We start from the raw sequence: 24266 nt of genomic DNA, 5'->3' as shown, positions 1-24266 counted from the left end.
AGGAACTTCAGAGGGTCTTAAATCTACGTGAAAGGGCAGCACAATGGCAAGTGAAATGTATTATAAACAATGTAAGATGATGTACACTGGAAAGAATTATTTGAATTACTCATGTACATCTCAGGCTCAAACTCAATGCTACCTGAGTAGGAGCATGAAGTTCACTCAACAGGTCCCCTGATCTCTGAGAGGCACCTCAAACCTCTGCTTCTGGAACCTATCCATCCCATTCAGCCATATGGAGGGTCACGTGTATATGATCATTCTACAGTTTCTGAATTCGCTGCAGAACCACATCCAGGCCACAGAACTGTGCTTCAGAGTCTACCCCAATCTACCCCATAGATCCGAAACACTGTCATCATTACCAGATCTACCCCTAAAGAGAGAAAGGCTGAATGTATGTTTTATTAAATGATGTATGCAAGTTCATTGTTAGCACGTTTATTAAAGAATACCAGTTAGCTAATGGACTGATGAGGCAGAACTCTTACCACTTTGGGAAGGAATTTAGGATGAGATGGAAGACTGCTTTGTCATTGTGGGTGACAGTAAACAGTTGGTCAGCCCTGGGTCCTGTAATTTGCTTATTATTCTAGAAGATGTGATTAGTATAATGAAGGCTGTTTTGACAGAAAGGTGAAATAAGGAACATTCCCTCATAGGTTCAAAGGGGGGGGGGGGTCACAAACTGAGTAAGTACTAGGTTGAGATCCCATATCAGAGATTACTCAGACTGGAGGATAAACATTTACTAATCCCTTTATGAACCTCTTAACTATATCATGTGTGAATACTGTCCTATCAATTAATGCATGATGCACCAAAATGTTTAAGCGGACGTTCACAGACAATATAAAGTCCCAATAACTTTAACTGAAGTAGGTATTCAAGTACGGAGTAAATAAAAGATGTTTCTGGAACTATGTTATTATTGTCCTAGATTAAAAATCTCTTCCATTTGAAGTCACAGAAGGGTGGTGACTGTTTCCTAGAATTTATTGGGACATGCTGAATTTCAAGAAAGCAAGGCTTTTTAATGTCTGTCAGAGTTCGATGGCCATGCTGTCAAATGCAGACAGCACATGTTTGAGTGATAAATCAGACCATTCTGCTGGGTAAGCGGTTACTGGGAAAAACCAAGAGGTCCCTTTAGATAGATGAAGAAAATCTTGAAGTTGTTGTTGTCTCACCTATTCTGTTGCAAATCAAAGTTATTGACACTTAAGCCTGTCTATTTTTTCTGGATTCTGAACTGAAGGAAATGGGGGAAAGGAAAGGCATAAAGAAGACCTATTATCCAGTTGAACAGAAAAACATCTGATAAGAACCGGTTGTCCGCTCCTGCTCTCAAACAAAATGTCAGGCATTTTGAATTGTGCCTGGTTGCAAATAAGTGTATGTCTGGATAGCCCTAGAGAAAATCTCATCTACAACTGAAGTCTTCAGTTACCTATGTCAGCAGTGGCCAACCTGTATAGGTACCAACTCTGGGGTTGAACTACAAGTGCCAACTTTCCAATGTGCCAGGGAGTGATCACTGCTCAACCCCTGGCTCTGCCACACCCCCTGCCTCTGCCCCCACTTCACCCCTTCCCACCCCTCCCCATAGCCTGCCGTGCCCTCGCCCCTTCCCCTTGCCCTCCTGCACGCCATGAAACCACTGATTGGAAGGTGCGGGAAGGGAGGGTGAGGCGCTGATCGGCGGGGCTGCCTGTGGGCAGAAGGCACTAGGAGTGGGAGCGGATGGGGGGCTGCTGACGTATTACTGTGGCTCTTTTGCAATTTACATTGGATTTATTTAGGGTTTGGACTCCATTGGGAGTTGGGCATCTGAGTGTTCAAGAGAGGAACACTTCTGTAAGCTGATAGGTTTCAGAGTAGCAGCCGTGTTAGTCTGTATTCGCAAAAAGAAAAGGAGTACTTGTGGCACCTTAGAGACTAACAAATTTATTAGAGCATAAGCTTTCGCGAGCTACAGCTCACTTCATCGGATGCATTTGGTGGAAAAAACAGAGGAGAGATTTATATACACACACAGAGAACATGAAACAATGGGTTTATCATACACACTGTAAGGAGAGTGATCACTTAAGATAAGCCATCACCAGCAGCAGTGGGGGGAAAAGGAGGAAAACCTTTCATGGTGATAAGCAAGGTAGGCTAATTCCAGCAGTTAACAAGAATATCAGAGAAACAGTGGAGGGTGGGGTGGGGGGGAGAAATACCATGGGGAAATAGTTTTACTTTGTGTAATGACTCATCCATTCCCAGTCTCTATTCAAGCCTAAATTAATTGTATCCAGTTTGCAAATTAATTCCAATTCAGCAGTCTCTCGTTGGAGTCTGTTTTTGAAGCTTTTTTGTTGAAGGATAGCCACTCTTAGGTCTGTAATCGAATGACCAGAGAGATTGAAGTGTTCTCCAACTGGTTTTTGAATTTTATAATTCTTGACGTCTGATTTGTGTCCATTCATTCTTTTACGTAGAGACTGTCCAGTTTGGCCAATGTACATGGCAGAGGGGCATTGCTGGCACATGATGGCATATATCACATTGGTAGATGCGCAGGTGAACGAGCCTCTGATAGTATGGCTGATGTGATTAGGCCCTATGATGGTGTCCCCTGAATAGATATGTGGACAGAATTGGCAACGGGCTTTGTTGCAAGGATAGGTTCCTGGGTTAGTGGTTCTGTTGTGTGGTGTGTGGTTGCTGGTGAGTATTTGCTTCAGATTGGGGGGCTGTCTGTAAGCAAGGACTTAGGCTTGAATAGAGACTGGGAATAGATGAGTCATTACACAAAGTAAAACTATTTCCCCATGGTATTTCCCCCCCCACCCCACCCTCCACTGTTCCTCTGATATTCTTAACTGCTGGAATTAGCCTACCTTGCTTGTTACCATGAAAGGTTTTCCTCCTTTCCCCCCCTGCTGCTGGTGATGGCTTATCTTAAGTGATCACTCTCCTTACAGTGTGTATGATAAATCCATTGTTTCATGTTCTCTGTGTGGGTATATAAATCTCTCCTCTGTTTTTTCCACCAAATGCATCCGATGAAGTGAGCTGTAGCTCACGAAAGCTTATGCTCTAATAAATTTGTTAGTCTCTAAGGTGCCACAAGTACTCCTTTTCTTTTTCTGTAAGCTGCTTTCAGTTAAGCCTACAGCTGTTAGGGGATGTGGTTCAGACCTGGGTCTGGGTTTGCAGCAGGCTAGCAGGTCTGGCTCAAACCAGGCAGGGCACTGAAGTCCTAAGCTGACAGGGCAGGAAAGCAGGAGCAGAAGTAGTCTTGGCACATCAGTTTGCAACGCCCAGAGGGTTTCTGTGATCTAACCCGTCACAAAGATGCACTTGGAATAGAGGCTATGGAATCTGAGGGGTCCCATGGCACAGATTGGCTCTGCTAACAGAGGTCGATATTTGTGCCATTTCTTTGCTTGGAACCAGAGGTGTCTGATACAAAGGATTACATTTCTGAAGACTGGCTCTGTTAATGGAGGTCAACATCTGAGACGGCTCGTCTTGTTAGACAGCCAACTCCAATGGTTGCAAATCCTTCAGCACCAGGATATTAGATTCTACCCTGGTAGCGGAGATCTTGGAAGGGGTCTTATGCTGCTCTTTAGTCCCTGAAGGAGACCTATCTGTACTTACAGATCCTAAGGATTCTAAATCAGAGGACTTGGTTGCAAAGGCATCATGGAGAAGGCAAGCTTGGAGCCAGTTTTGATGCTCCTTATGAGTCCTTCGGGTCAAGGTGTTGCATATGGTTCAGAGAAACAGAGAATATCCTTCCCCAAGGCAAACACCTTCTTCCTTGAAGATGCACAGATCAGTGCTGCAGGTTGGGAATGGACTAAAATGAACTAAATAAAGAAGTAAATAACTTTTAAAAAGACAAAATTTAAAAGACTAATCTGACACCAACTGAAAGCTAGCTAACAATGTGAGAGTCTTGATTCAAAGATCCTGATTAGAGGAAACTAGTGAGGTTTCTGGTCTGTCTGCAACCACTGACAGAAAGAACTGAGGTGGCTGAAACATCACAATCCCTCTCATAGCCTCACCTTCAGAATATTCAGTAGCAGTAAAAGAAGGGCCAAGAGGAGATGCGAGAGCACTCCAACAGGCATTGCTATGAGAGCAGAGCTGCATTACTGGCACATCCCAGGAGTGGGAACGTGCAGAGACCACTTGAAGAAGTTCCAACTCACAGCAAGGGACGGCTTACTATGAAACAAAACTTTTGCTATGTAAACTATCAATTATTTCCTGGAATAGTAGAGACATCCAGATAATCCATTTCAATATACAGAGCAAAGGCATCCAACTAATGTGCATACTCCACAATCTCAAACCACCTCCTTGGAAGCCTAAATCCTCAGATATCCCCTAAAGAAATACCAGTGCTACAAAGTAATTATACATCAATATAAAAATCTGCGACATATTGAAAATGCAAGCATAATTAAAATTTAATTTAATAACACAGAACCCATATTGAGTATATTGTATATTTTCATATTTAATTCTATAATACATCACTTTTCAGTTTGCCTGATTGAAAAAGGATGTATTATTTCCGGACTGCTGCAACCAGAGTACTTGCCAGAGAATGTGCATCAGGCTTACTACAGAGAACACATGACTCTTCTAAGAAGGGATCATGATGAAGTCATTGCAGAAGAGGCACTGTATTCCTATTTGAGTGGAGGATCAGAGACTGGATAGAACCAACAAGTAGAATTGTAGATAAATTGTCAGGAACAATCCTCTTCCCCTCCATATCTGAGGAGCATTCTGTTACCAAGAGCGCAGTTCCTGTAGGTCTCACGAACTGAGACAACAGTCTGCCCGAGAACACACAACAGACTAGTTATTTGACACCCCTTAGCCTGAGCACTCCTACTCTCTCCTCTTGAAGGCACTAGCTAAAGTGCCTAAAGTCTCAGAAGACGAGGAACCATGCAAATCTGATCCAAGTAGTTTGGATCAAAGATCTCCCAGATTTAAATGGGATCTTTGGAATCAGCCAAGAACCAGAGGGACACAAATCCTGGAAAATCAGTTTAAGTCCCTTCTGTATAAGCAGTAACTTTTTGGTTTTGATAGATATAGTAAGTAAATTGGAGACAGAGCATCTTCTCAGGGGGCGACCTTTCCTTAAGTATCCCAGAAAACAGGGCACATTCATCTGTTTCTGACTTCTTTGCTTTACATGAGGCACAGAATATAAAGTCCCATATTTTGTCTTACTCGACCATCTCAGTATCCACAGATAGAATGAGTAAAGGCACAGTGCTCAATCACTATTGAGCTAGAGCAAGTTATTACTACAAATTTTATCATTATTATATTATTTCTATTACAGTAGTGCCTAGAGGACCCCAACAGGGATCAGGGCCCCCATTGTGCAAGGTTACGCGCACACATTACAAAAAGACAGTCCCTACCCCAAAATTCTTACAATCTGTACAAAGTTCCATTACTTTTTAAATAAGAACCAAGAGCAAATCTGTAAAACTCCATAGCTGTTAACTGGGCTGTGATGGAATCACACAATTGTGATAATATAAAAAGGCTGAACATTAAAAATAATTATTTCTGGGAATAAGATATCCAAAGTATACTAATCAACACTGCTAGCAGCTGGTGAAATGTAGACGTGTATTAAAAAAAGTTTCTGCACCATAGATACAGGAAAGAAATTGGATGTTGTCTTTTACATACTCAGGGCCAAATATTCAGAAATAAAAGGGGGCTCTGTGAAGGTACTAGAGCAAAAGCAATATGGGTGTCCACATTTCCAAACATGTTGGATGTACAGAGAGGTTTCTCTCACAGAATTCACATTTTATCCCTACTAAAAAAGGAGAAAAAACTGCAATCCTAGATGTCACATCAGCAACAATTTACGTACAGTAAAACCCTGGAGCTACGAACAGATCACACGCCTCATTTATAATTGGAAGTATGCAATCAGGCAACAGCAGAGCCCATACTCCCCAAAAATAAAAAAAAATTTAAAAAAGGAAATACGGTACAGTACTGTGTTAAATGTAAACTACTAAAAAAAAAAAATAAAGGGATAGTTTAAAAAAAGATTTGATTAAGAAAGAACTGTTTCTGTGTTTGTTTCATTTCAATTAAGATGGTTAAAAGCAGCATTTTCTTCTTCAAAGCTGTATTAAGTTAACGTTCAGTTGTAAACTTTTACAAGAACAACCATGTCATTTTGTTCAGTTACAAACATTTCAGAGTTACAAACAACCTCCACTCCCAAGGCGTTCGTAACTCTGAGGTTCTATTGTAGTTCAATTTAATTCTTTACCAAGCTAACTGTAAATGATCTAATTTTCTAATGTATCTATTTCTGCAAATCTCCATCTTTGCCACACATTAAAATGTTTTAAAAAGTAGTCATGTGTGGAATTTCAAGGCAAAAAAAAATTAAAAACCTCTGCTTAATGAATGAACTGGGATAATTAACTATTTAAAATTTTACACATGCTTAAATTTACTGGAAATAGAAATTAGGTAATAAATTATATTTGAACCCAGATTGGCCAAATTATCCAAAACAATTCTGGCAGTGGGGAAGAAATTGTGACAAATGGAGCAAATGGACACATCTTCTGAGCTTTCCCCAAATGAGCTTTTATTCTGTATCAACAAGCTTTGTTCTACTGTGGAAGTTCATGGCCTAAACTTTGAGATTAAATCTGCAAGGTTAAAAATTTTAAAAATAAAGAAAAAATCTTTACCTGATTCTTTGAGTGCTCAACTCTTCTTTCTGATAAACCCTGCTAAAAAATTTCAAAAGCAACATACGAACAGGAAAGAGGAGATTCCTCTGCTGGTACAGTGTATATACTGCTTTTATCAAAGTCTCTGTTGCCACTAGAAAGAAAAAACATTCAAAATGTGAAATTTAGAAGTGCTTTTTATCTTCTCATTACATTAAGAATATCTATTGAGGAGCTAGTAAAATATTTTAAAATACCCATTTCTATGTAAAATCCAAATCCTGGGAGTAAAGCATTTTGGTATCAATTTCTGCAGGATGTACAACGAGCCTTCACAGACAAATCTTGAAATAATGCTCGCAGTGTGAAATTCCTCAGACAATTAAAATTACAATGCTAGATAAGGAACTACCTGAAACCCACATAACATATACGTTTTTAAAGTATTAAAGAATTTCACAATGAAAAATAATACAAGAATGAAAATGAATGAATACTGAAAATCACAGATAATCTATTTGAATGCTAAGAAGGTGTCACTATTAGGAATGGGAGAGCATTTGAAAAGCAGGTTGGAGCTACCACCTCACATTCTAATCAAGGCATCAGCCCTCTAGTTGTAAAATTGGTTTCAGTTTCTGGGTCCTATTGGACTCATTACTGTTAAAAGACATTCAAATACCTGCATTGGCCATTAATTCCTTCTTTCCTTGATCTTTGATTATCCAGGATCAACAGATTTCACCCTTTCCATTCAGATGCAGAAGACCTACCCATGTTGGATCCAGACACTGTTACAACATGCTCCATCTGGATGCAGCTAGTTCCACACACAGCCCAACCCTGGTACACCACACACTAAAGTGAATCCCTATATGAATCCAGATCTACTTCTAGAACTTGGTCCTTATCTGTAAAGCCTTTAATGGGTAAAGTGAAAAGAAAAGGAGTACTTGTGGCACCTTAGAGACTAACAAATTTATTTGTAAAGTGTTCATGCTATTTCACAGATCACCTCTCATTCTACACCACACTACATAACAGCACCTGCAGCCCATGGAAACTTCCCTGCTGATACCATCCAGAGTGAAACTCAGATCCCGAACGCAGAGCATTATCTGTAGAATGCACTTCACTGGGCAATGCTATCATATCAGGATGAGCCTGACAACTGCCATTTTTAGTTTCAGTGCAAACTTCCACTCTCTGAGGCCTGGTCTACTCTAGAAAGTTAGGTCAGTTTAACTACATTGGTCAGGGGCATGAAAAATTCACCCCCCGAGCAACACAGTTAAGCCAAGCTAAATCTCTGTGTAGACAGTGCTAAGTTGATGAAAGAATTCTTCCATTGACCTAAGTACCCCCTCTCAGGGCAGTGGATTACCTATACCGACAGGAAAACCCTTCCTGTCAGCACAGGTAGCGTCAAGACAGAAGTGCTACAGTGGGAGTGTGCTGCTATAGCATTTTAAGGCCATGTCTACACTAGCGAACTTACAGTGGCACAGCTGTACAGATGCTGGTGCACCTCTGTAAAATCCCTCATGTAGCCACTCTATGCCAAAGGGAGAGAACTCTCCAGTCAACATAATAAAACTACCTCCACAAGCGGCGGCAGCTATGTCGGCGGGAGACACTCTCCCACTGACATAGCGCTGTCCCCACCAGCACTTCTGTCAGTATAAATTATGTTCTTCAGGGGGATGTTTTTTTTCACGCCCCAGAGTGATATAAGTTATAGTGACAAAAGTAGTAGTGTGGACAAGCCTTAAGTGTTGACATAGCCTGAGTAAGTCCTCCATCAAAAACCAAGCAGCATAAGGGCCATCAATATTTCATGGGTATCACAATCAAGAAAAAGCAGCTGAAAGAGAGGCATTCAGCATTGGACCTAGAAGTGACAGGAGATGTGCCCTCTCTTGGAAAGGAAAATTAATGAAACTCTGGGAAATAAAGTGTTACTTAACACAGGCTTTCATCAATGTAAGCTTATCATTCCATGTCATTATAGCAGTATGACGGCCTTCTTATCACTACAAAGGCACGCACCATGAAAATGATTTTAAACACAGAATGGAACACTGAAATGGCCTCAAGAAATACTGATTAACTGTGATCAATAAAATGCAGATGTAAATGAATTCCCTTATTCATTAAAGTGATCTCTTTTTCCTCTTCTTTTTTTACTTAAAGGTAAGAGAAAATGAGTACAAATACACAAATGTACTACTCCTACGGCTTTTCACTTTTAGAGTATATTTAATCCAAGAATCTAAAAGTGCTTTACAAAACTCTTTTAATCAGCCATTCTCAATGCCCTGTGAAGTAGGGGATGTATACAGTGAAATACTTCTACTTTGTGGACAGTACACACTACAAAACATTTTAGGACATTTTTAACTTTGCACCCCATCCACCTTAGACTGTAGAAGTTAATCAGAGACACAGAAGATTTCCTGTACATAGGATATATTTGGTTTTTAAAGACAATTACCTGCTAACTACTCTTACCTTTATTTTGTTGTATTTGCATTAGCCTCCATGTCACACCAAGCAATCTGTTCAACTGCTTGCAGTTCAATCTGCAACCATGCTGAAGGGTTTCGGTCACAAACTTTCTTATCATACCCAGCCAGTCAGAATCCATCTGAAGTGTTGAAGCACTTGCCAGTGAAACCATAATGTCACACAGGGTTAAATTCAATAAAAGATGGTCTACGCTGTTTGACGATGTCATACAGTACTTGGTGCTAAGTAAAATACATATACCAATATTTATGAAAAATGAATGCCGTTTTTAATGTATTAATGTTTCACAAAGTTATCATAATATAGAAAAAATTTCTTCTAAGTACTACAGGTTTAAAGCAAAACTTTTAAAAATAGGAGCCTCACTAAGGCTCTTAAATCTATGGTTAAATACATAAATAAGTGACCTGATTTTTAAACATGATAAGCACCCAATACCTCCACTGAGCTCACAAGATTATACAAAAGTCCCAGGAAGGGCAGGAGTATAATTATGACTCCTTTCCATGCTCACCCCTGCATTCCCGAGATTATTAGCCTAACACAGTTTAGAAGTTTCCAGTGTGCTATAACTAAGAGTGAATGTCACTACTTTTTTTTTTTTTAAAGCAGTACAAAATGTTAGTTGGTAAATCTGTAAATTGCTAACTTTAAAAGTAATTTTATCAATCAGCAAAGCCTACATATACTTCCATATATGTCAAACACCATATATTTAAACACATTCTACCACCCAAAAAGATAGCTTTTTATTTTATTTTATTTCATAAAGACGTTTTAATACTCCATCAATGTATTATACCAACAGAACATGTATGGAGCTCTGGTATTTGCTAACACATGTTGAGACCAAATTAGCTTTGAAGTCTTTAGGTCTAATTCTGTCTTTCCTTAAGAGTGAGGCACCTCGGTTGGGGGCCTTACAGACAGATTTAATTTGTCCTTCAGAGTAATAGCTTATATTAAAAACAAAAAATTAGTCTTTAGTTTGTACGGTTCAAAAAAATAAACCCTTCCAAATGTGGAAGGTGATCAATTCAAAGATGCTTGCCAGAGTTTGCAAAGATAAACAACAGTTCTCAAGTGTGAACTGCCTCATTTGAGAACTGACCTATTCATTTCAGTGAGTGCTAACTCATAAGCCAATGATGATAAATAGTTAACATTTAATGTAACTGCTCAAAGCATGCAGGAAAATATTAGTAGTATTATAATCTGAATATCTACAGCAGCATTTCCCAAAAGGAGAGAAGTGGCTAAAAGTACTAGCCAAGAGAGTATAATTCATGGAAGATCTGTAAATTAAGATGCATGGACCTTAATTATACATAGTGGAGATTTGGGGTGGAGAGGGGTGACAGGTCTTATTTTCCTGAAGGGGAGCTCTGCTTCCAGAAATTTGGGGAGTACCTGTCTAATTAAATATATTATTGATTCTATACTGACCCAACAAAATAGCCTTATACTTAGAGGTACGGTGGGCCATAGTTTAGAGATATGGTATGAGGTGCAACTTGCATGGAGTTATGAAGAAGGAATATATATGACATTAATGAAGCATGCATTCCTTTAATGTTCATTTTCAGTATTTTACAGTTTTTGAGGGGAGCTGAAGTAGAAATTGAAATTCTAACAACACTTGCTGGTTTTTATGTAGACTCCACTGATGCACACTTTCAAGCACAACTATTTCCTGATGTAGGGCTAAATTGTGCCTGTAGGCTACACACCACCTGTTGAGGAGCCCAGAGAAACCGTAATTCAGATACAGCCTACAATGGAATTTCAACTATAAGTGTAGGAGTGTACCAGTGTAAACCCCATGGGGCTTCAGAGTCCAAGCCACAACTTAAAATCATTGTCTATACAGCTATTTTTAGAGCACTAGCACAAGCCCCACTAGCCCAAGTCTGTCAACCTGGGCTGGGAGGCTCCGTTCAAGATGTTGTGCAGACATACCCCTAGAGGCCCTGGGGAAAAACCTGCTAGGAGAAAGTATCGTAGGAGAAGCTCTGCAGCACTCAGGAGTAGGGGACAAAAGTGTAGCCCAAGAGGGGCAGAAGAATTATTAGTTGGAAGACGTTTGGATTTATAGATTGACCCTGGAAGGGGATTGCATTTTTATGTGATTTGGCCACAAAGCACCTAGATAGAGACAATTAGGGGAAGATACTGACAGAGATGTTCCATTACAGAGCTGAAGAAGAAGCTGCAAGGAGGTACCAGAGATGAGGACCCCTTGCAAGAACATGCCCTGGCATAATAGGGTGCTCTTGAGGTGAGGGCATGCTATTATACACGGCCTAACAGAAAGCCACAAATCCTTCAATATTTGCCTAGGGGTGGGGAAGGGAAGCAATCTGCTATAGGCCCTTCCAAGCAACAGATTATTATTTCCACCAAACTGGCTCAGTTGTGCTGCCAAGGGACAGATAGGGGGAGACAGCTTCTGATCAACCCTGGCTTGGAGAGAGAAATGTGTTTACTCTCCCTTATAACATTACGCAGCCATTTAGGGCCCAGATACACTCCAGATCACAGATTTTTTGTTTACTACTACTAAGATATAATGCATGAACCGATCCATTATCTAATACAGGGCTCTCACACTTTCTTGAAACATGGACCATATCTTAATAGAGATATTATGGACCTTCCTTTCACATTCATCCAACACCCTACCACAACTACACAGAAAATAAATGTATTTTGTGTTTCAATGTTTGTGCATTGTGTTTCAATGCAATTTAACAGCAGGAAACAGGATATCCAGCACCAGTAGAACAAACACACCTAGAGAATCCACCAGCAAGTGCCCTGCAGGCCACAAATTGAGAACCAATTGTCTAATAAATACAAGTGAATACTTATACTTCTAAGATTCTGCATTTTAGTTTCTCTGAAATAACAACAACATCCAGATCTAGTTTCATATGAGAAATTATCTTAGACTCTTTAAACATATAAATTAAGAGCAACATAACCACCATCTAAATACCTCTCCACATCTCAAAGAAAAAAACCCACCCAAAGTATTTTTTCCCTTTTTTTGCTATGCTGAAAGATTAATACCAGGCTGTGTATCTCATTCATACATGTGGTCTCACTTATTCATGAAAGAAAAAGACGTAAAGTGACACCTGTTTTACTCATACCTTTTGTATGGATCTCTCTTTTTGTGCTTAATTGTTTCTTGTAAAGAATAAGGAAAATGACGCATGAAGTGATGCTTGAAATCAACAAGGTAATTCATTCGAAGCCATGCCTCCTATTAAGGAAAGCAGATAATACATCAGAAAACAATGCTTGTAAGTGAAGTGAAATGTAATCATTTAATAGTCTACCAAAAACTAATGCTTAGTAAAAAAAAAAAAAAAAAACAACAGGATGTCACATAGGAAGGAGAAAAAAATATTTTAGCTTCTAATTTAAAGCTCTTTCACATACACATTCTTTATGGGATGATGACTTTTGCGACAACAAAATGGTTTACTAGACAATGATAATCACTTATGAGTGGGGGCAGTGTTTCACCCAGAATAGATCCTGTACATTTTCTTAGTGAATGGGTACACAGGAACATGTAAGCTGAATTAACTAAAGGCATGAACAGAAAGTACATACTGAGTTTCCGCATGTAGACATCCCCTTAGTTCGCAATAAGGTTTCCCATTGTTTAATTCATAGTCCACCCAGGCCATATAGAACAGCTGCCAGCAGGAAGGCAGCCTTGCAAGAAAAGGAGCTTGCCCTCTGCAAAGCCAAAATGCCTCCCTTCATGTTTACCAAAGAGGAGATAACCAGGGATATATGAAATGTTGGGAATATCTCAAATGTAGCAGGAAGATAACTGTGAACTAAAAGAGAAAGGAAAAGGCAATGGGTGTGTTTGAACATAGGGAGAAGAAACAGGGCTTTATTACTTGCATAGACTTTACGGTCAGAAGGAACCTCATGTATAGCACAGGTCACATAATTTCCCAGTTACCCCTGCCATGAGCCCAATAGCTTGTGTCTACATCCAGTCTTGATCTGAAGACTTCAAAAGCATCCACCATTTCCCTTGGTAGTTTGTTCCAATGGTTAATCACCCTCATAGCTAAAGATTAGTACCTTATTTCTAATTGCACACCTTTCCACTTCTGCCTCATGCAACGCACAGAATGGAGCTGCCTGGGGATAAATCAAGGTTGTGTAGTGAAGCAATCTGTCTGTAGGACTCCTGCCTATGAATGAATACAAGGGACTACCAAAAGTGAAAGAACAGTTTCATAGATAAGGCAGATGAAAACTGCCGTAGAGAATTGGATCATATCCCTGCCTGTGCGAGAGTTCCTATATGATGCTAGTCAAGTCATTTAAACTAAACTGTTCACAGGTGATCACTTATTGTGTTCCTCATTTTCTGGATGCCTGACTCGGGGTGGGGAAGGGGAGAGCACTCACACATGCAACTGATGTTAATGGGAGCTGTGCTATATAATGCTAAATATTCTGAAAAATCCAATCCTACGTCTTAAATTGGGCACCCAAAATTAAAGGATACTTTTGTTCTCAGTTTCCCTGTGCCTCAGTTCTTCTTCTGTAAAAAGGGGATAATACCACCTCACCTCACAGGGGTATTCTGACAATAATTTCTTTAATGTTGGTGCAGACTCGGATGCTATAAATGATGAGCACCATAGAAAAGCACTTGAAGAAATTAATAATTCTGTTGTCAGAGTAGTGTTTGTATAGTATGCAGTAAATCAGACCTAGGACCACACACTGAACACAAAGAAAACAACATATTAATGGCCACTCATTAATTAAGCACCATTCATCGTGTGCACTGAATGAAGCAGGGGCCTATGGAAAACAGTATATAATCATGTAATTAAAGACTGTATCATAATACATACACACAAGAGGATCAAATTAAGGTTGTACAGGCAACCTTAATTCTGGCATTTCTTAACTTTTGAGTGTTTGAATCTGCATTTTAAATGTTCTTTTAATGCAATTTCTGTGTAATTTCCAAAGTTTTTTAAAAAGCAAACTTAAAAAAAAAAGTCCATCAAGTGGCATCATATTCATGGTTCATAAGCCAAGTTGGAACCTTTTGGTCTACACAGAACTCTGCCACTGTAGCTAATGGAGTAATGAATAGGAATAGTAGGTTGTCATCCTCAATTGGGACAGCACTAGAGGGGGATGGGGACACTTTGACAGTGGGTTTCAGAGATTTGCTCACAGCAAAGGAATGGTGAGGCAGTGTGATCCTGGGTTTCATTCCAAGCTCCGGAGGCAAGCATTCTCTAGTTGGCACAGATTCTTCTGCCGGTTACCTCCAAGCTTGATCACTTCTGCCCACATCACCACTAAGAATTATCTACTATAATTTTTTTTCTGAAGTAGGAGAGGGCGCTGCTGATCGGTGCGGCACGAGATGGGTACAGTGCGTGCACAGCCCAACCGGCCACTGCTACCACAAATCTCTGATTACAAGCGCAGGGCGTCAAGACACCTAAAGTGGAGAACCCACAGGGACACTCCTTGAAGAAAAAATGTTATTTGCCCTAGTCTCATTCTCAGAAATCATTGAACCATTTCAGCCAAAATTTTCCAAAAATCATTCAGCTTGAGAGACATCCAGCATAGAAAATTGAAGGCCAAACAGATTGGCAATGTTATAAGCAACTGAAAACAGAGGTTTAACAGTAAGTAACAGGCAACCTTAACAACAGATGATGTCACGAGCCCCACTTATAATGTATCTGGTTTTAATTTCCAGCAATTAATCCTTGTTATGCCTTTCCCCATCATAATAAGGAGTCCTTTATTGGTATTTTCTGCCCATGAAGGTGTTTATACACTATTCAAACCATCTCCTCAATCTTCTTTTTGAGAAAATACATAGACCTCCTTTAATTTCACTGGAAGGCATTTTTCCAGCCCTGCCTCTAATCATTTTAGTGGTTCTTCTCTGCACCTTCACCATTTCTCCAAAACACCACTTTTCAAGGACTATTTACATGCAAAGTTTCTGCTTCCAAAATTAAGTCATTTGCATGGGTTCAATATGTAAAGAAAAAAGGGCATTTCTCATTTTGACTCCATGATTTAAAAGGAGTAAAAAAGAAACAAAATGTAATATCCTCAAGTTCTGAAATGTTTCTGCCCCAAAGGTAAGTTTTCAAGGAAGTTTTGAACACTTGAAAATAGCGGGACATAACATCAACAGTTTCATCTATCTAGGTTTTTATACAATTGTCAATACCATGGTACTGGAGTGACCACTACAACCATAAGAAAGCTAGTATAATTGAGTTCCTGAAAGAGAAATGCAGCATAGCTCTTTTATTGTTAGATCCTTCACATATTAACTAAGATGTAGTATTAGTTAAGAATAAAAATCAATCCCATGAACATTGGTGTGTCAATTCAGAGAGTCCTTCAGACAGACAATGATCTGAATAAAAACATTTTGATTAATAACAAAATTTTATAGAAGAAGAAAATTAATTAAAATTAACAGGTTTTTTGGCTAGTTTCAACCCTGTGTAATTTAAAACAAACTAACCTCTGAAAGCAGTCTTATAATGCAATTTGCAACAAGAGTGCCAACTGTGATTTAAAATAATAGTTTTATCTTCAACTTCCTTCATACTGTGGAAAATCTCGCAATGTAACATCATAAAACATTAAGTATTAAGACAGATATGGGAATTTCCTGCAATATTCTTGTCAAACCTTATTGAATTAAGTTTCATGATCTTAGGAGTTCATTGTATTCTAAATACAAATGAATATGTATTACTGTGGGATTGTAGGTAACATCTCTAAGGAAGAGACATGGCTAATGTAAGCCCTGAGAAGTGTTATGAGCTTCAAAGTTCTCTTTGAAATAACATGCTAGACAAAGTTAAGTGGGATTCCTAGGAAATACTTGGGACGAGGTAAGTTTTCTCCTCTGGACTGAACCTTTCAAAGCTGCACCCTGAGGAGAAACTCATTGTCTGGTGATCACCTTCTACAGGAGGACAAGATCAGAGGCCAAAACAAGGATAAGACAGTGATACACAGATTCATGGGCATGCTTGTTCTGAGCTAACTACAAGTTTGAACTTTTGATCACAAAAAAAACCTTGATGTGATTTGAAGGACTGGTCACCAGCAGGAGAGCTTGGTGGAGTTGAGGTGATATCTAGTAAGCTTATCTGCATGCGTGAAGATGCTTTTATTGTTTTCAGTATGTGTTCTCTATAATGCTTTTTCTTAAGAAAACACTTACTTGATTAGAAAGAGCTGTGTGGTAAATTATCACTGCGGTATTTACATCATTTACAGCCTCTGCGGAGAAAAGCAGAGCAGGCCTGCTTAGGCAGTCTGACTTTGTTGGGGAAGTCAGTGTAGGCAAGGAACTGTGAAGCCTGGAAATACCCAGGTAAGGAATAGGGGAGACGTGTGTCTGCCCAAGAGATGACAGCTGGGGAGCCAGTAACCTGAGAGTAGGTGCCCTTGCTAGACCATAGAGGGGAAATACAGGTGCAGTTGCCCTGAACTGCGACATGTACAGAAGACGGTAATATATACACACACATACTACACACACTTTTTACAGCATTGTTTCTCATCTTGTGCATCTCTTGAAGTCCATGGTTTCAACAAGAGCAACTCCAACTCCATTTGATCTCACGAGCAAAACAGCTGATCAAAGACACACACCTACCCATGCTGTCTGGAACATACAGCAGTATAGAGAGTGCTCAGCAAATCAATCTGCACTCTCTTACAGAGATGTTAGGAAAGGAATTGCCAAGATATCCCTTCCCATCCCTCCCAGCAGCTAAAAGGGGAAGCGGGAATGGGAACAGTGACATCCCTATACCATGCTGCAGAATCTAGTAGTGTATAGCAGAAGTAAAAAAGGAGTTATTTTGGTGAACAGGCATGGAGCTGTAAATAATGAAGGCAAGACATTTCAACATTGCTTTGCAATATTTTTGTTGTAATTTTGATTGTCTTCAAAATTGAGAGTCATGACATCACTATGAAAATACTGGAAAGCAACATAAGGACCTTACACCATGATTATTCTGTGGCTCTCTGAGACCTTGTTTTCTTTTATGAAGCCTCTCCAGCTTCTCAAGATTACTACAACTCAGAAAAATGATTCACTGTCCTACAGAGCAGTCTGCAGAATGAAAAATTGGAGAATCAAAGATGCTCTCACAGAACCATATACCTTCTCAACAATCCAATCTTCTACTGCTTCGATCTCAAAACTTTTTGCCTTGCAGAATACTAGGAAGGACTCTGTACATCAAGGGTGGTCGAAAGACCGCAAGTTTGATAGCTACTTTTCTAGATTAAAGGATTTGAGAAAGTTCAAACTCATACTTCCATAAGATCATGTTCAAGACTTGGGACTAAATTTTTATTTCCATTATTTTAAAAACTATTTTCCTCACTTATATCATAAAGAGTCACCAAATTATAGGCAGAGCAAATTTAACTTATGTGCTTAAGCTGTAGATCACATTACTCCTTTCGCTTACCATTTTGTGTGTTTCGTCATGTTGCTTTGTGAGTTTCCACAGCAAGTATATGATACTAAGCACTTGCTGCATTAGCTGTTGAGATTCAGGTTCCAAAAGATTTCCAAGAATGGGAGCACCAAGTTGTGCAGGAGACGCTTCAATCCAGCACTCAATCAATAATGGAATTATTGTCTCAATAAACCCTTTTAAATTTTCAGCAGAGGACAGGCCTTTTTCCACTCTGTCTGTCACGCTTACCAAGGACCTAAACCACAGAAGCAAAAAATCAGAAATAAAGAGCATTACATTAAAAAGAGAAGGAGACCACTTCATTGCACTGTATTTGCACAATGATAGCTTTTAATATATTAAGCTAAAAAGTAACTATTTGCTTTAAAAAACTGAAAAAATGCACTGAATTCATTTTGATGAGATGTTGTCAGTTTGAGCTAGAAGAAAAGTTAAAGTTCTACACCTGCTTCCAAATTCCCCTGCCAATCTTTGTGCCTTTACAATCACACTTACTTAATAAAAATAAAATAAATGTTTTTCTCTCCCTCATTTACGTGAAAAGTCCACACAGAGTGAAATGACTGCAGAGGAAAAATAATTAAAACTGACTGTAAACAAAGTGCTGTTAAATAAGCAGAGTTTACAAACTGAAAAAGAGAAAAAAATCTAATCTCTTTCAATTATGATAATCTTAGGGTTCGCTTGCAATAGTAGGTTAAAAAAAATGCAGACAAAAGTGCAAACAAGGTTTCAGAACCCATTTAGAACCCATTTATGCTTCAGCCAGTTTTACATGCTTTGTTCTTGGAGAGAGTAACAATTGGCAGTTGACCACTACAGATTCATGTGAAAATAAGATTATTAGAATAAAACTATCAAGAAAGTGAAATGGTATAATTTTAGCATAATAGATTCAAAAAGAAAAACTATGTCCCACATATTTTCTCTCTCTCCTAAGTGAACTAGAAAATCCAAGGGCATTTTCCCTTAACATCCTCTGTCTGCATTCTAAAAGATCTACCGTATATACTCGATCATAAGCCAGTTCGTTTATAAGCGGACCCTCCCCCCCGATGGATAAGTAAAAATGGTAAAAACTGTATGACCCTTTCATAAGCCGACCCTATATTTCAGGGGTTGGCAAACTTCGGCTCCTGGCCTGTCAGGGTAAGCCACTGGCGGGTCTGGACGTTTTGTTCACCTGGGGCGTTCGCAGGCACGGAGCCCCTCAGCTCCCAGTGGTCATGCTTTGCTGTTCCCACCCAATGGGAGCTGCGGGAAATGGCGCCACTTCCCGCAGATCTCATTTACAGGGTCAGCTCTAGGCACCAGCAAAGCAAGCACGTGCTTGGGGCGGCACATTTCCAGGGGCAGCATTCCGGTGCTGGCCATCATAGGCGCTGACTCCATGGGTGCTCCAGGGCTGGAGCACTCGGGGGAGGAGACAGCGATGGAGTGTATGTGAGCTGTGGCAGGGAGCGGTTCTTCTGCCCCCCCTCTGGGTTACTTCCTATGGCCCTCCCTGCGCTAGCTCACCTCCACTCCACCTGCTCCCCTGAGCACGCTGCTGCTCTGCTTCTCCTCCCTCCCTCCCAGCCTGGGAGGAGGGGTAGGAGGGGAAATGTGGCACGCCCAGGGGAGGAGACGGGGATTTGGGGAAGGGATTGGAATGGGGCGGGAAAGGGGTGGGGTTGGGGATGGGTGTGGGGAAAAATGGGGGGGCAGCCAAAATTTTTTTTGCTTGGGGCGGCAAAAAACCTAGAGCCGGCCCTGCCCATTGGCTGGGAACAGCAAACCACAGCCACAGGGAACTGAGGGGCTCCATGCCTGCAGATGCTCCAGGTAAATAAAACAACAATGTATTAGATATTCAATTCAATGATTTCGTAGAGTTTAAAATAATCAAATTTTGGTATAGACCGATTTATAAGCCGACCCCCGCTCTTTGATATACCACTTTTTTACCAAAAATATTCGGCTTATGAACGAGAATATACGATATATGCACTACACAGAAGGCCAGATACTTCCCTCAGATACATTCATGCAACTTTTGTGGAATTCAGTGAGAGTTATGCACCTATAAATGAGAACCAGTAAATATTTTAAAATTGCAAAGCTCCTAAAACAAAGCAATCTCAGAAGAACCAGGATAGTAAAATATTTTCAAGGGTTCATGGGTTAACAAAAACACATTACAGGCAACATGTTTCATCTGCCCTCTGAAAGAGAACTCTCTGGAGGGCAATAATGCCCTCATCCTATGATTTTGGACACCATATCCCATGATCAGTCTGGTTTTCAACCCACTTGACAAGCAACTCCCATTATAAATCTGAACTTGTGTACATTACTTTGACTTGATAAACAGTGGGCTCACTTCATTCCAGCTGCAGTGATAGTCCCTATAGTTAAAATTGGGAATAACACTATAACTATAATAATCTCTCTAGAATCTTAATAAACTTTAAAGTGCACCCAGTAAAATAAATAACTTATGATAGTTTGAAAAAAATACTTGCCCTGGCCACGTTTAAATTTCAAAATTCTACAATTAGCCAAACTCTGCAGAGAAGGCTTGCCTATGGTATAACCCAGAGCATATACTAAACAGGCACAGCAGATTGAAATCTTTTAAAGTTACTGCTCCAAAATAATTGTGTATTACCAGGCACGATCCCTTGCAGGGAGGGGGGCACAGTGAGACACATAAAGGGAAGAAGAGAAGGGGTTAGAAGTAGTGCACACTCCCTCTCAGCAGCAAGGGCACGGTGAGGGAAGAGAAAGAACAGTGAAAAATACCCAAGCAAGGAGAGAAGTAGACAGAGAAAGAAGCCAAGAAAGAGGAAATTTAGCATGTGTCAAAATCTTTAGAACCCCGGTATAGATATATAACATTCAATGAGGCTTGCAATCGCGTTATTGTGGCTTCTTTTTTCCCCTCAACCAGCTACATAAGAGATGCGGTATTTTGCAGGGCAAAATATCCTGTATGCATTTTTTTCCACCCAAAGCAGCAGAGGGAAATTATATTTTTTAGGTTTTTCTCTTTTATTTTTCCTGGAAGTCTCCCACCCAGACTTTCAAGTGCCACTTCCCACAGCACTTACATCCACAAGAGTAAAATTAACAAGCCACATCAGTTTCCTTTTATTTCTAAGGAACATTATATGCAGAAGCATTAGAGGCTCTTTCTTTGCAACTAGGAAACTTAGAGTGCATGTAAACTAGGAGAGTGAACCACTGCAGCGATAGTGATTACATGAAAAAGCTGGTTACATCACTTTTATTTGCACAATTTAATCATGTCTACAGAACATTCTTTAAAACACTGCATTTGTTTCCTAAGGCATTTGAAACTACAAAAGCACCTATCTACCATTCCCAGAACACTTCCAAACTGGTTGTGGGAGCTTAAAGAACTTAGTAGTGGGGTCCATATAAGAACATAGTTACAATACGTGAATCTTGTGTAAATATCTCATAGCTAGTCTACACCAGTAATTTACATTGGCACAGCTTTGTCTCTCAGGATTGTGAATAATCCACGCCCCTGCTCCCCTCCCCCCAAGAGATGAAGCTATACCGACCTAACCCCTGGTGTTGACAGCACGAGGTCAATGGAATCTTCAGTTGACCTAACCATCACCTGTCAGGGAGGTGGATTAACTTCAGCAACAGGAGAACCCTGTCACTGTAGTGAGCGTCTACACTGAAGCACTGTAGCTGTTTAAGCATAGACATATCTTCAATATTCCTATTTTATCATCACCACTGATGGCATGAACTTCTCCTCAGAGGAGTTGTCCCAGTTTACATTAGAATAAATGTCCTATGCTTGGCTGTTATGGAAAGATCACATTGAGGAGGAGAGTCGAACAGTGGTGGGTGGAATTCATTATTATTCCACTTTTAGATTACAGACCTTTAGATTACAATCAATGAGCAACGTATGTATGACAGCACCTGGCACACCAAGAGGAACTCCAACAGAAGTCCCAGGGCAAGCAACCTCACATTAAGGTCTGTCTAGTTTCTCGACCTGAGCCTTATCCAAACAGTAGGATAAGGTTGTGGTATGGATACCGTGCAGTGATGAGATTACATTGTGCTGGGATTCTGGAATGACAATAATTGGCTAGAATACTTACTTCTCAATGAGAAATAACACTTTACAATCTCTCTGCAAAGGCTAGCCTGCAGTAGTCTGTTGAATTTTACTCATATTATGGAGACAAATTGCTTTAATTACCACATCACCAAGCACAGAATGGTAGATCAATGTGCCCTTGAAAAACCTGAAAGCAAGCTCCTCCAGGTTCCCGCTAAACTGTAATGAAAACACTGACTGAATACATCCACTTATTTCAATAGCCTGACTTTTCACAACATTTGTGAAAGCAAGATGGACTGAACTGTGAAAGCAGAAAGAGATATTGTACTCAGCGGCTGAAACTTGTGGGCAGGAGTCCAGCATAACTGTCATTTAAAGAAAAACTGGTAAGATCCAGTATGTGCTACTTCAGTGCAAAAGAGGTGTAAATAGACCTCCACAGCCAACAAAAGCTACTGTGCGCAAAGTTAGGGAGTCTGTAAAGTTGACATTTGACTATTGCAGTATACTTTGCTATACAGGGATATGGGAGCTATGAGTGTTTCATGTCAGTGAAATTGTTAACCACTTTGCTACTATATAGTCCTTACAATATATTTTAATGCTAAGGTGGCCTGGAAAAACTGTTACTGTAACAATTCATCTTGTTTACCTTGTACAAGGTAGTTATTATATGACACTTGGATACCAAGGGACTGGGTGGTACAAACACTATTTACCAATTTTTGTCCTATGTCACTATTAGGCATTCAAATAATTTCTAATAAAATGTAGACTATTTAATTAATAAATAAGACAGATTCTAATAAAACAAAAAATTAAGATGAAGCTCAAGGAAAAAAGATTCTATAGATGCGCATAATACTGATCTGTGTCATCAGAGCAGTAAGAGGATAATGAAAGCCTAGCAGAGGGATGGTAAAAGGGAGTCTAGTGGAGACACAGGGCAAGAGCAGGGCCATTTGCAAATGCCAAAAGAGAAGAGTCACTTGTATAAGGCTGTTTGAAACCAGCATCAGGCTGATATGTATGCCTCTCCTTGGGGAGTATTGCCAATGGCCGTACAGAAACCCTAATGATTTGGCAAATGAGTTGAGTTTAGCTTTCCATCTTCATCCATCTGATGTACATCTAATGCTCCATTTATTCTTTTGCCTGGTCCTTCTCAGTCTTCTCCTGCAATCTAGTCTCCTTCAACTTCCTCTGCAGCTTCCTTCTCTCCTCCTCTTGAATCAGCTGCAGCTTATTTTTCCTCTTTAGCTCCAACTGTAGTTCAAAGAAGATCCCACCTCGCGACATCACCTTCTTCAATATGTCAGGGGATTTCATTTCTCTGCTCTTGACCTCCTAATAAATGAATGTGGTGAGACAAAGTGGGATCTTAGCATCCAGAAAGCAGAGGAGATATTCCAATCAATTCCTCATACAGTGCAACTATTTACTTCATAAGTATCAGTAGAACCTAGTGAAGAATCAGAAAAAGGCAAATTTGAACATTAAATTATGGCTTTGAACTGTTCAAATGTTCTCATTTTGGAATGAAGCTAAACAGTATGCAGATAAGACTTCACAGAGCCCACCTGCAATATTAATACTCGGTGATCACTAAGATAAGGTATGCATTACGTTTTTTTTTTTTTTTTTAAAAAGGTAAAAAGCTTAATTCTTGCCTGGAGCACTTGGGAAGAAGAGACAGGGAACAAACATGGGCCTATTATAAGTTATTTTAAAAGCTAATACTCCATGTATGGGGTATGTATGGTACTCAGTTTGGAGGCATGTGAGGTTTTGTTTTGTTTAAATAAAAACAGCAGACTGTACCAGACACAGCAGCAATTAATATCCCACCCCCCTCTCCACCGTGTGTGCAAGTTTTTGTTTCTTATGCCCAGGACAGCGACTGCTTTGATAAGAAAGCTGTCACAAAGCTAGAAGTGTAGCCAACTGAGAGATTTTGCTGTTTCCCCGCTGTCAGAGCAGCAAAAGATTAAAATACATGATAAATGTCTTTGCACTATCTGCGCTGATTCCTCTCATGGGTAATAAATGTATTATATCAATGAGTAATATCTTGGACCACTGACTTTGCCTGTAAGATTTAGTGCAATAAAAAGATGTAGCTTTCTGGAGGACTTTAATATTGTTTGTGTGTTAAACATTTATGTTTGCCATTTTGAGACTGTCCATGAAGAGTAGGAGCCACGGGAATCCCAGGCATTTCTCTTCTCTCCCATTAGAAGTCACTTCTTTCCTGGCAGCAACAGTAGTAACAGAGGCTGAGGCTTTGTCTATACTAAAGGGAAAAGTCTACCTAAGCGACGCAATTTGAGTTACGTGAAT

General features: G+C 39.8%; 1 protein-coding gene across 11 annotated transcripts in view; it reads right to left on the bottom strand.

Annotated features, from left to right (window-relative positions):
- The window catches only part of TEX10 (testis expressed 10), a 124015-nt gene that overhangs the window by 84822 nt on the left and 14927 nt on the right, over positions 1-24266 (bottom strand). For all 11 annotated transcript variants that reach the window (XR_006279129.1, XR_006279130.1, XM_043508529.1 and 8 more), the window contains exons 4-7: positions 17819-18065; positions 12434-12546; positions 9261-9499; positions 6768-6903 (exon numbers count right to left, since the gene is read on the bottom strand). Coding sequence is in view for 9 of the 11 variants with exons in the window: in XM_043508529.1 (XP_043364464.1) it covers positions 6768-6903; positions 9261-9499; positions 12434-12546; positions 17819-18065 (735 nt within the window). In the remaining 2 variants the exon portion in view is untranslated. The remainder of the gene's footprint in view (positions 1-6767; positions 6904-9260; positions 9500-12433; positions 12547-17818; positions 18066-24266) is intronic.

Source organism: Dermochelys coriacea, chromosome 2, assembly GCF_009764565.3.
Source record: "Dermochelys coriacea isolate rDerCor1 chromosome 2, rDerCor1.pri.v4, whole genome shotgun sequence".
In the NCBI taxonomy this organism is placed as follows: domain Eukaryota; kingdom Metazoa; phylum Chordata; order Testudines; family Dermochelyidae; genus Dermochelys; species Dermochelys coriacea.
Note: the sequence above shows the minus strand (reverse complement) of the source record. Positions and strands in the feature narration are given on the sequence as shown.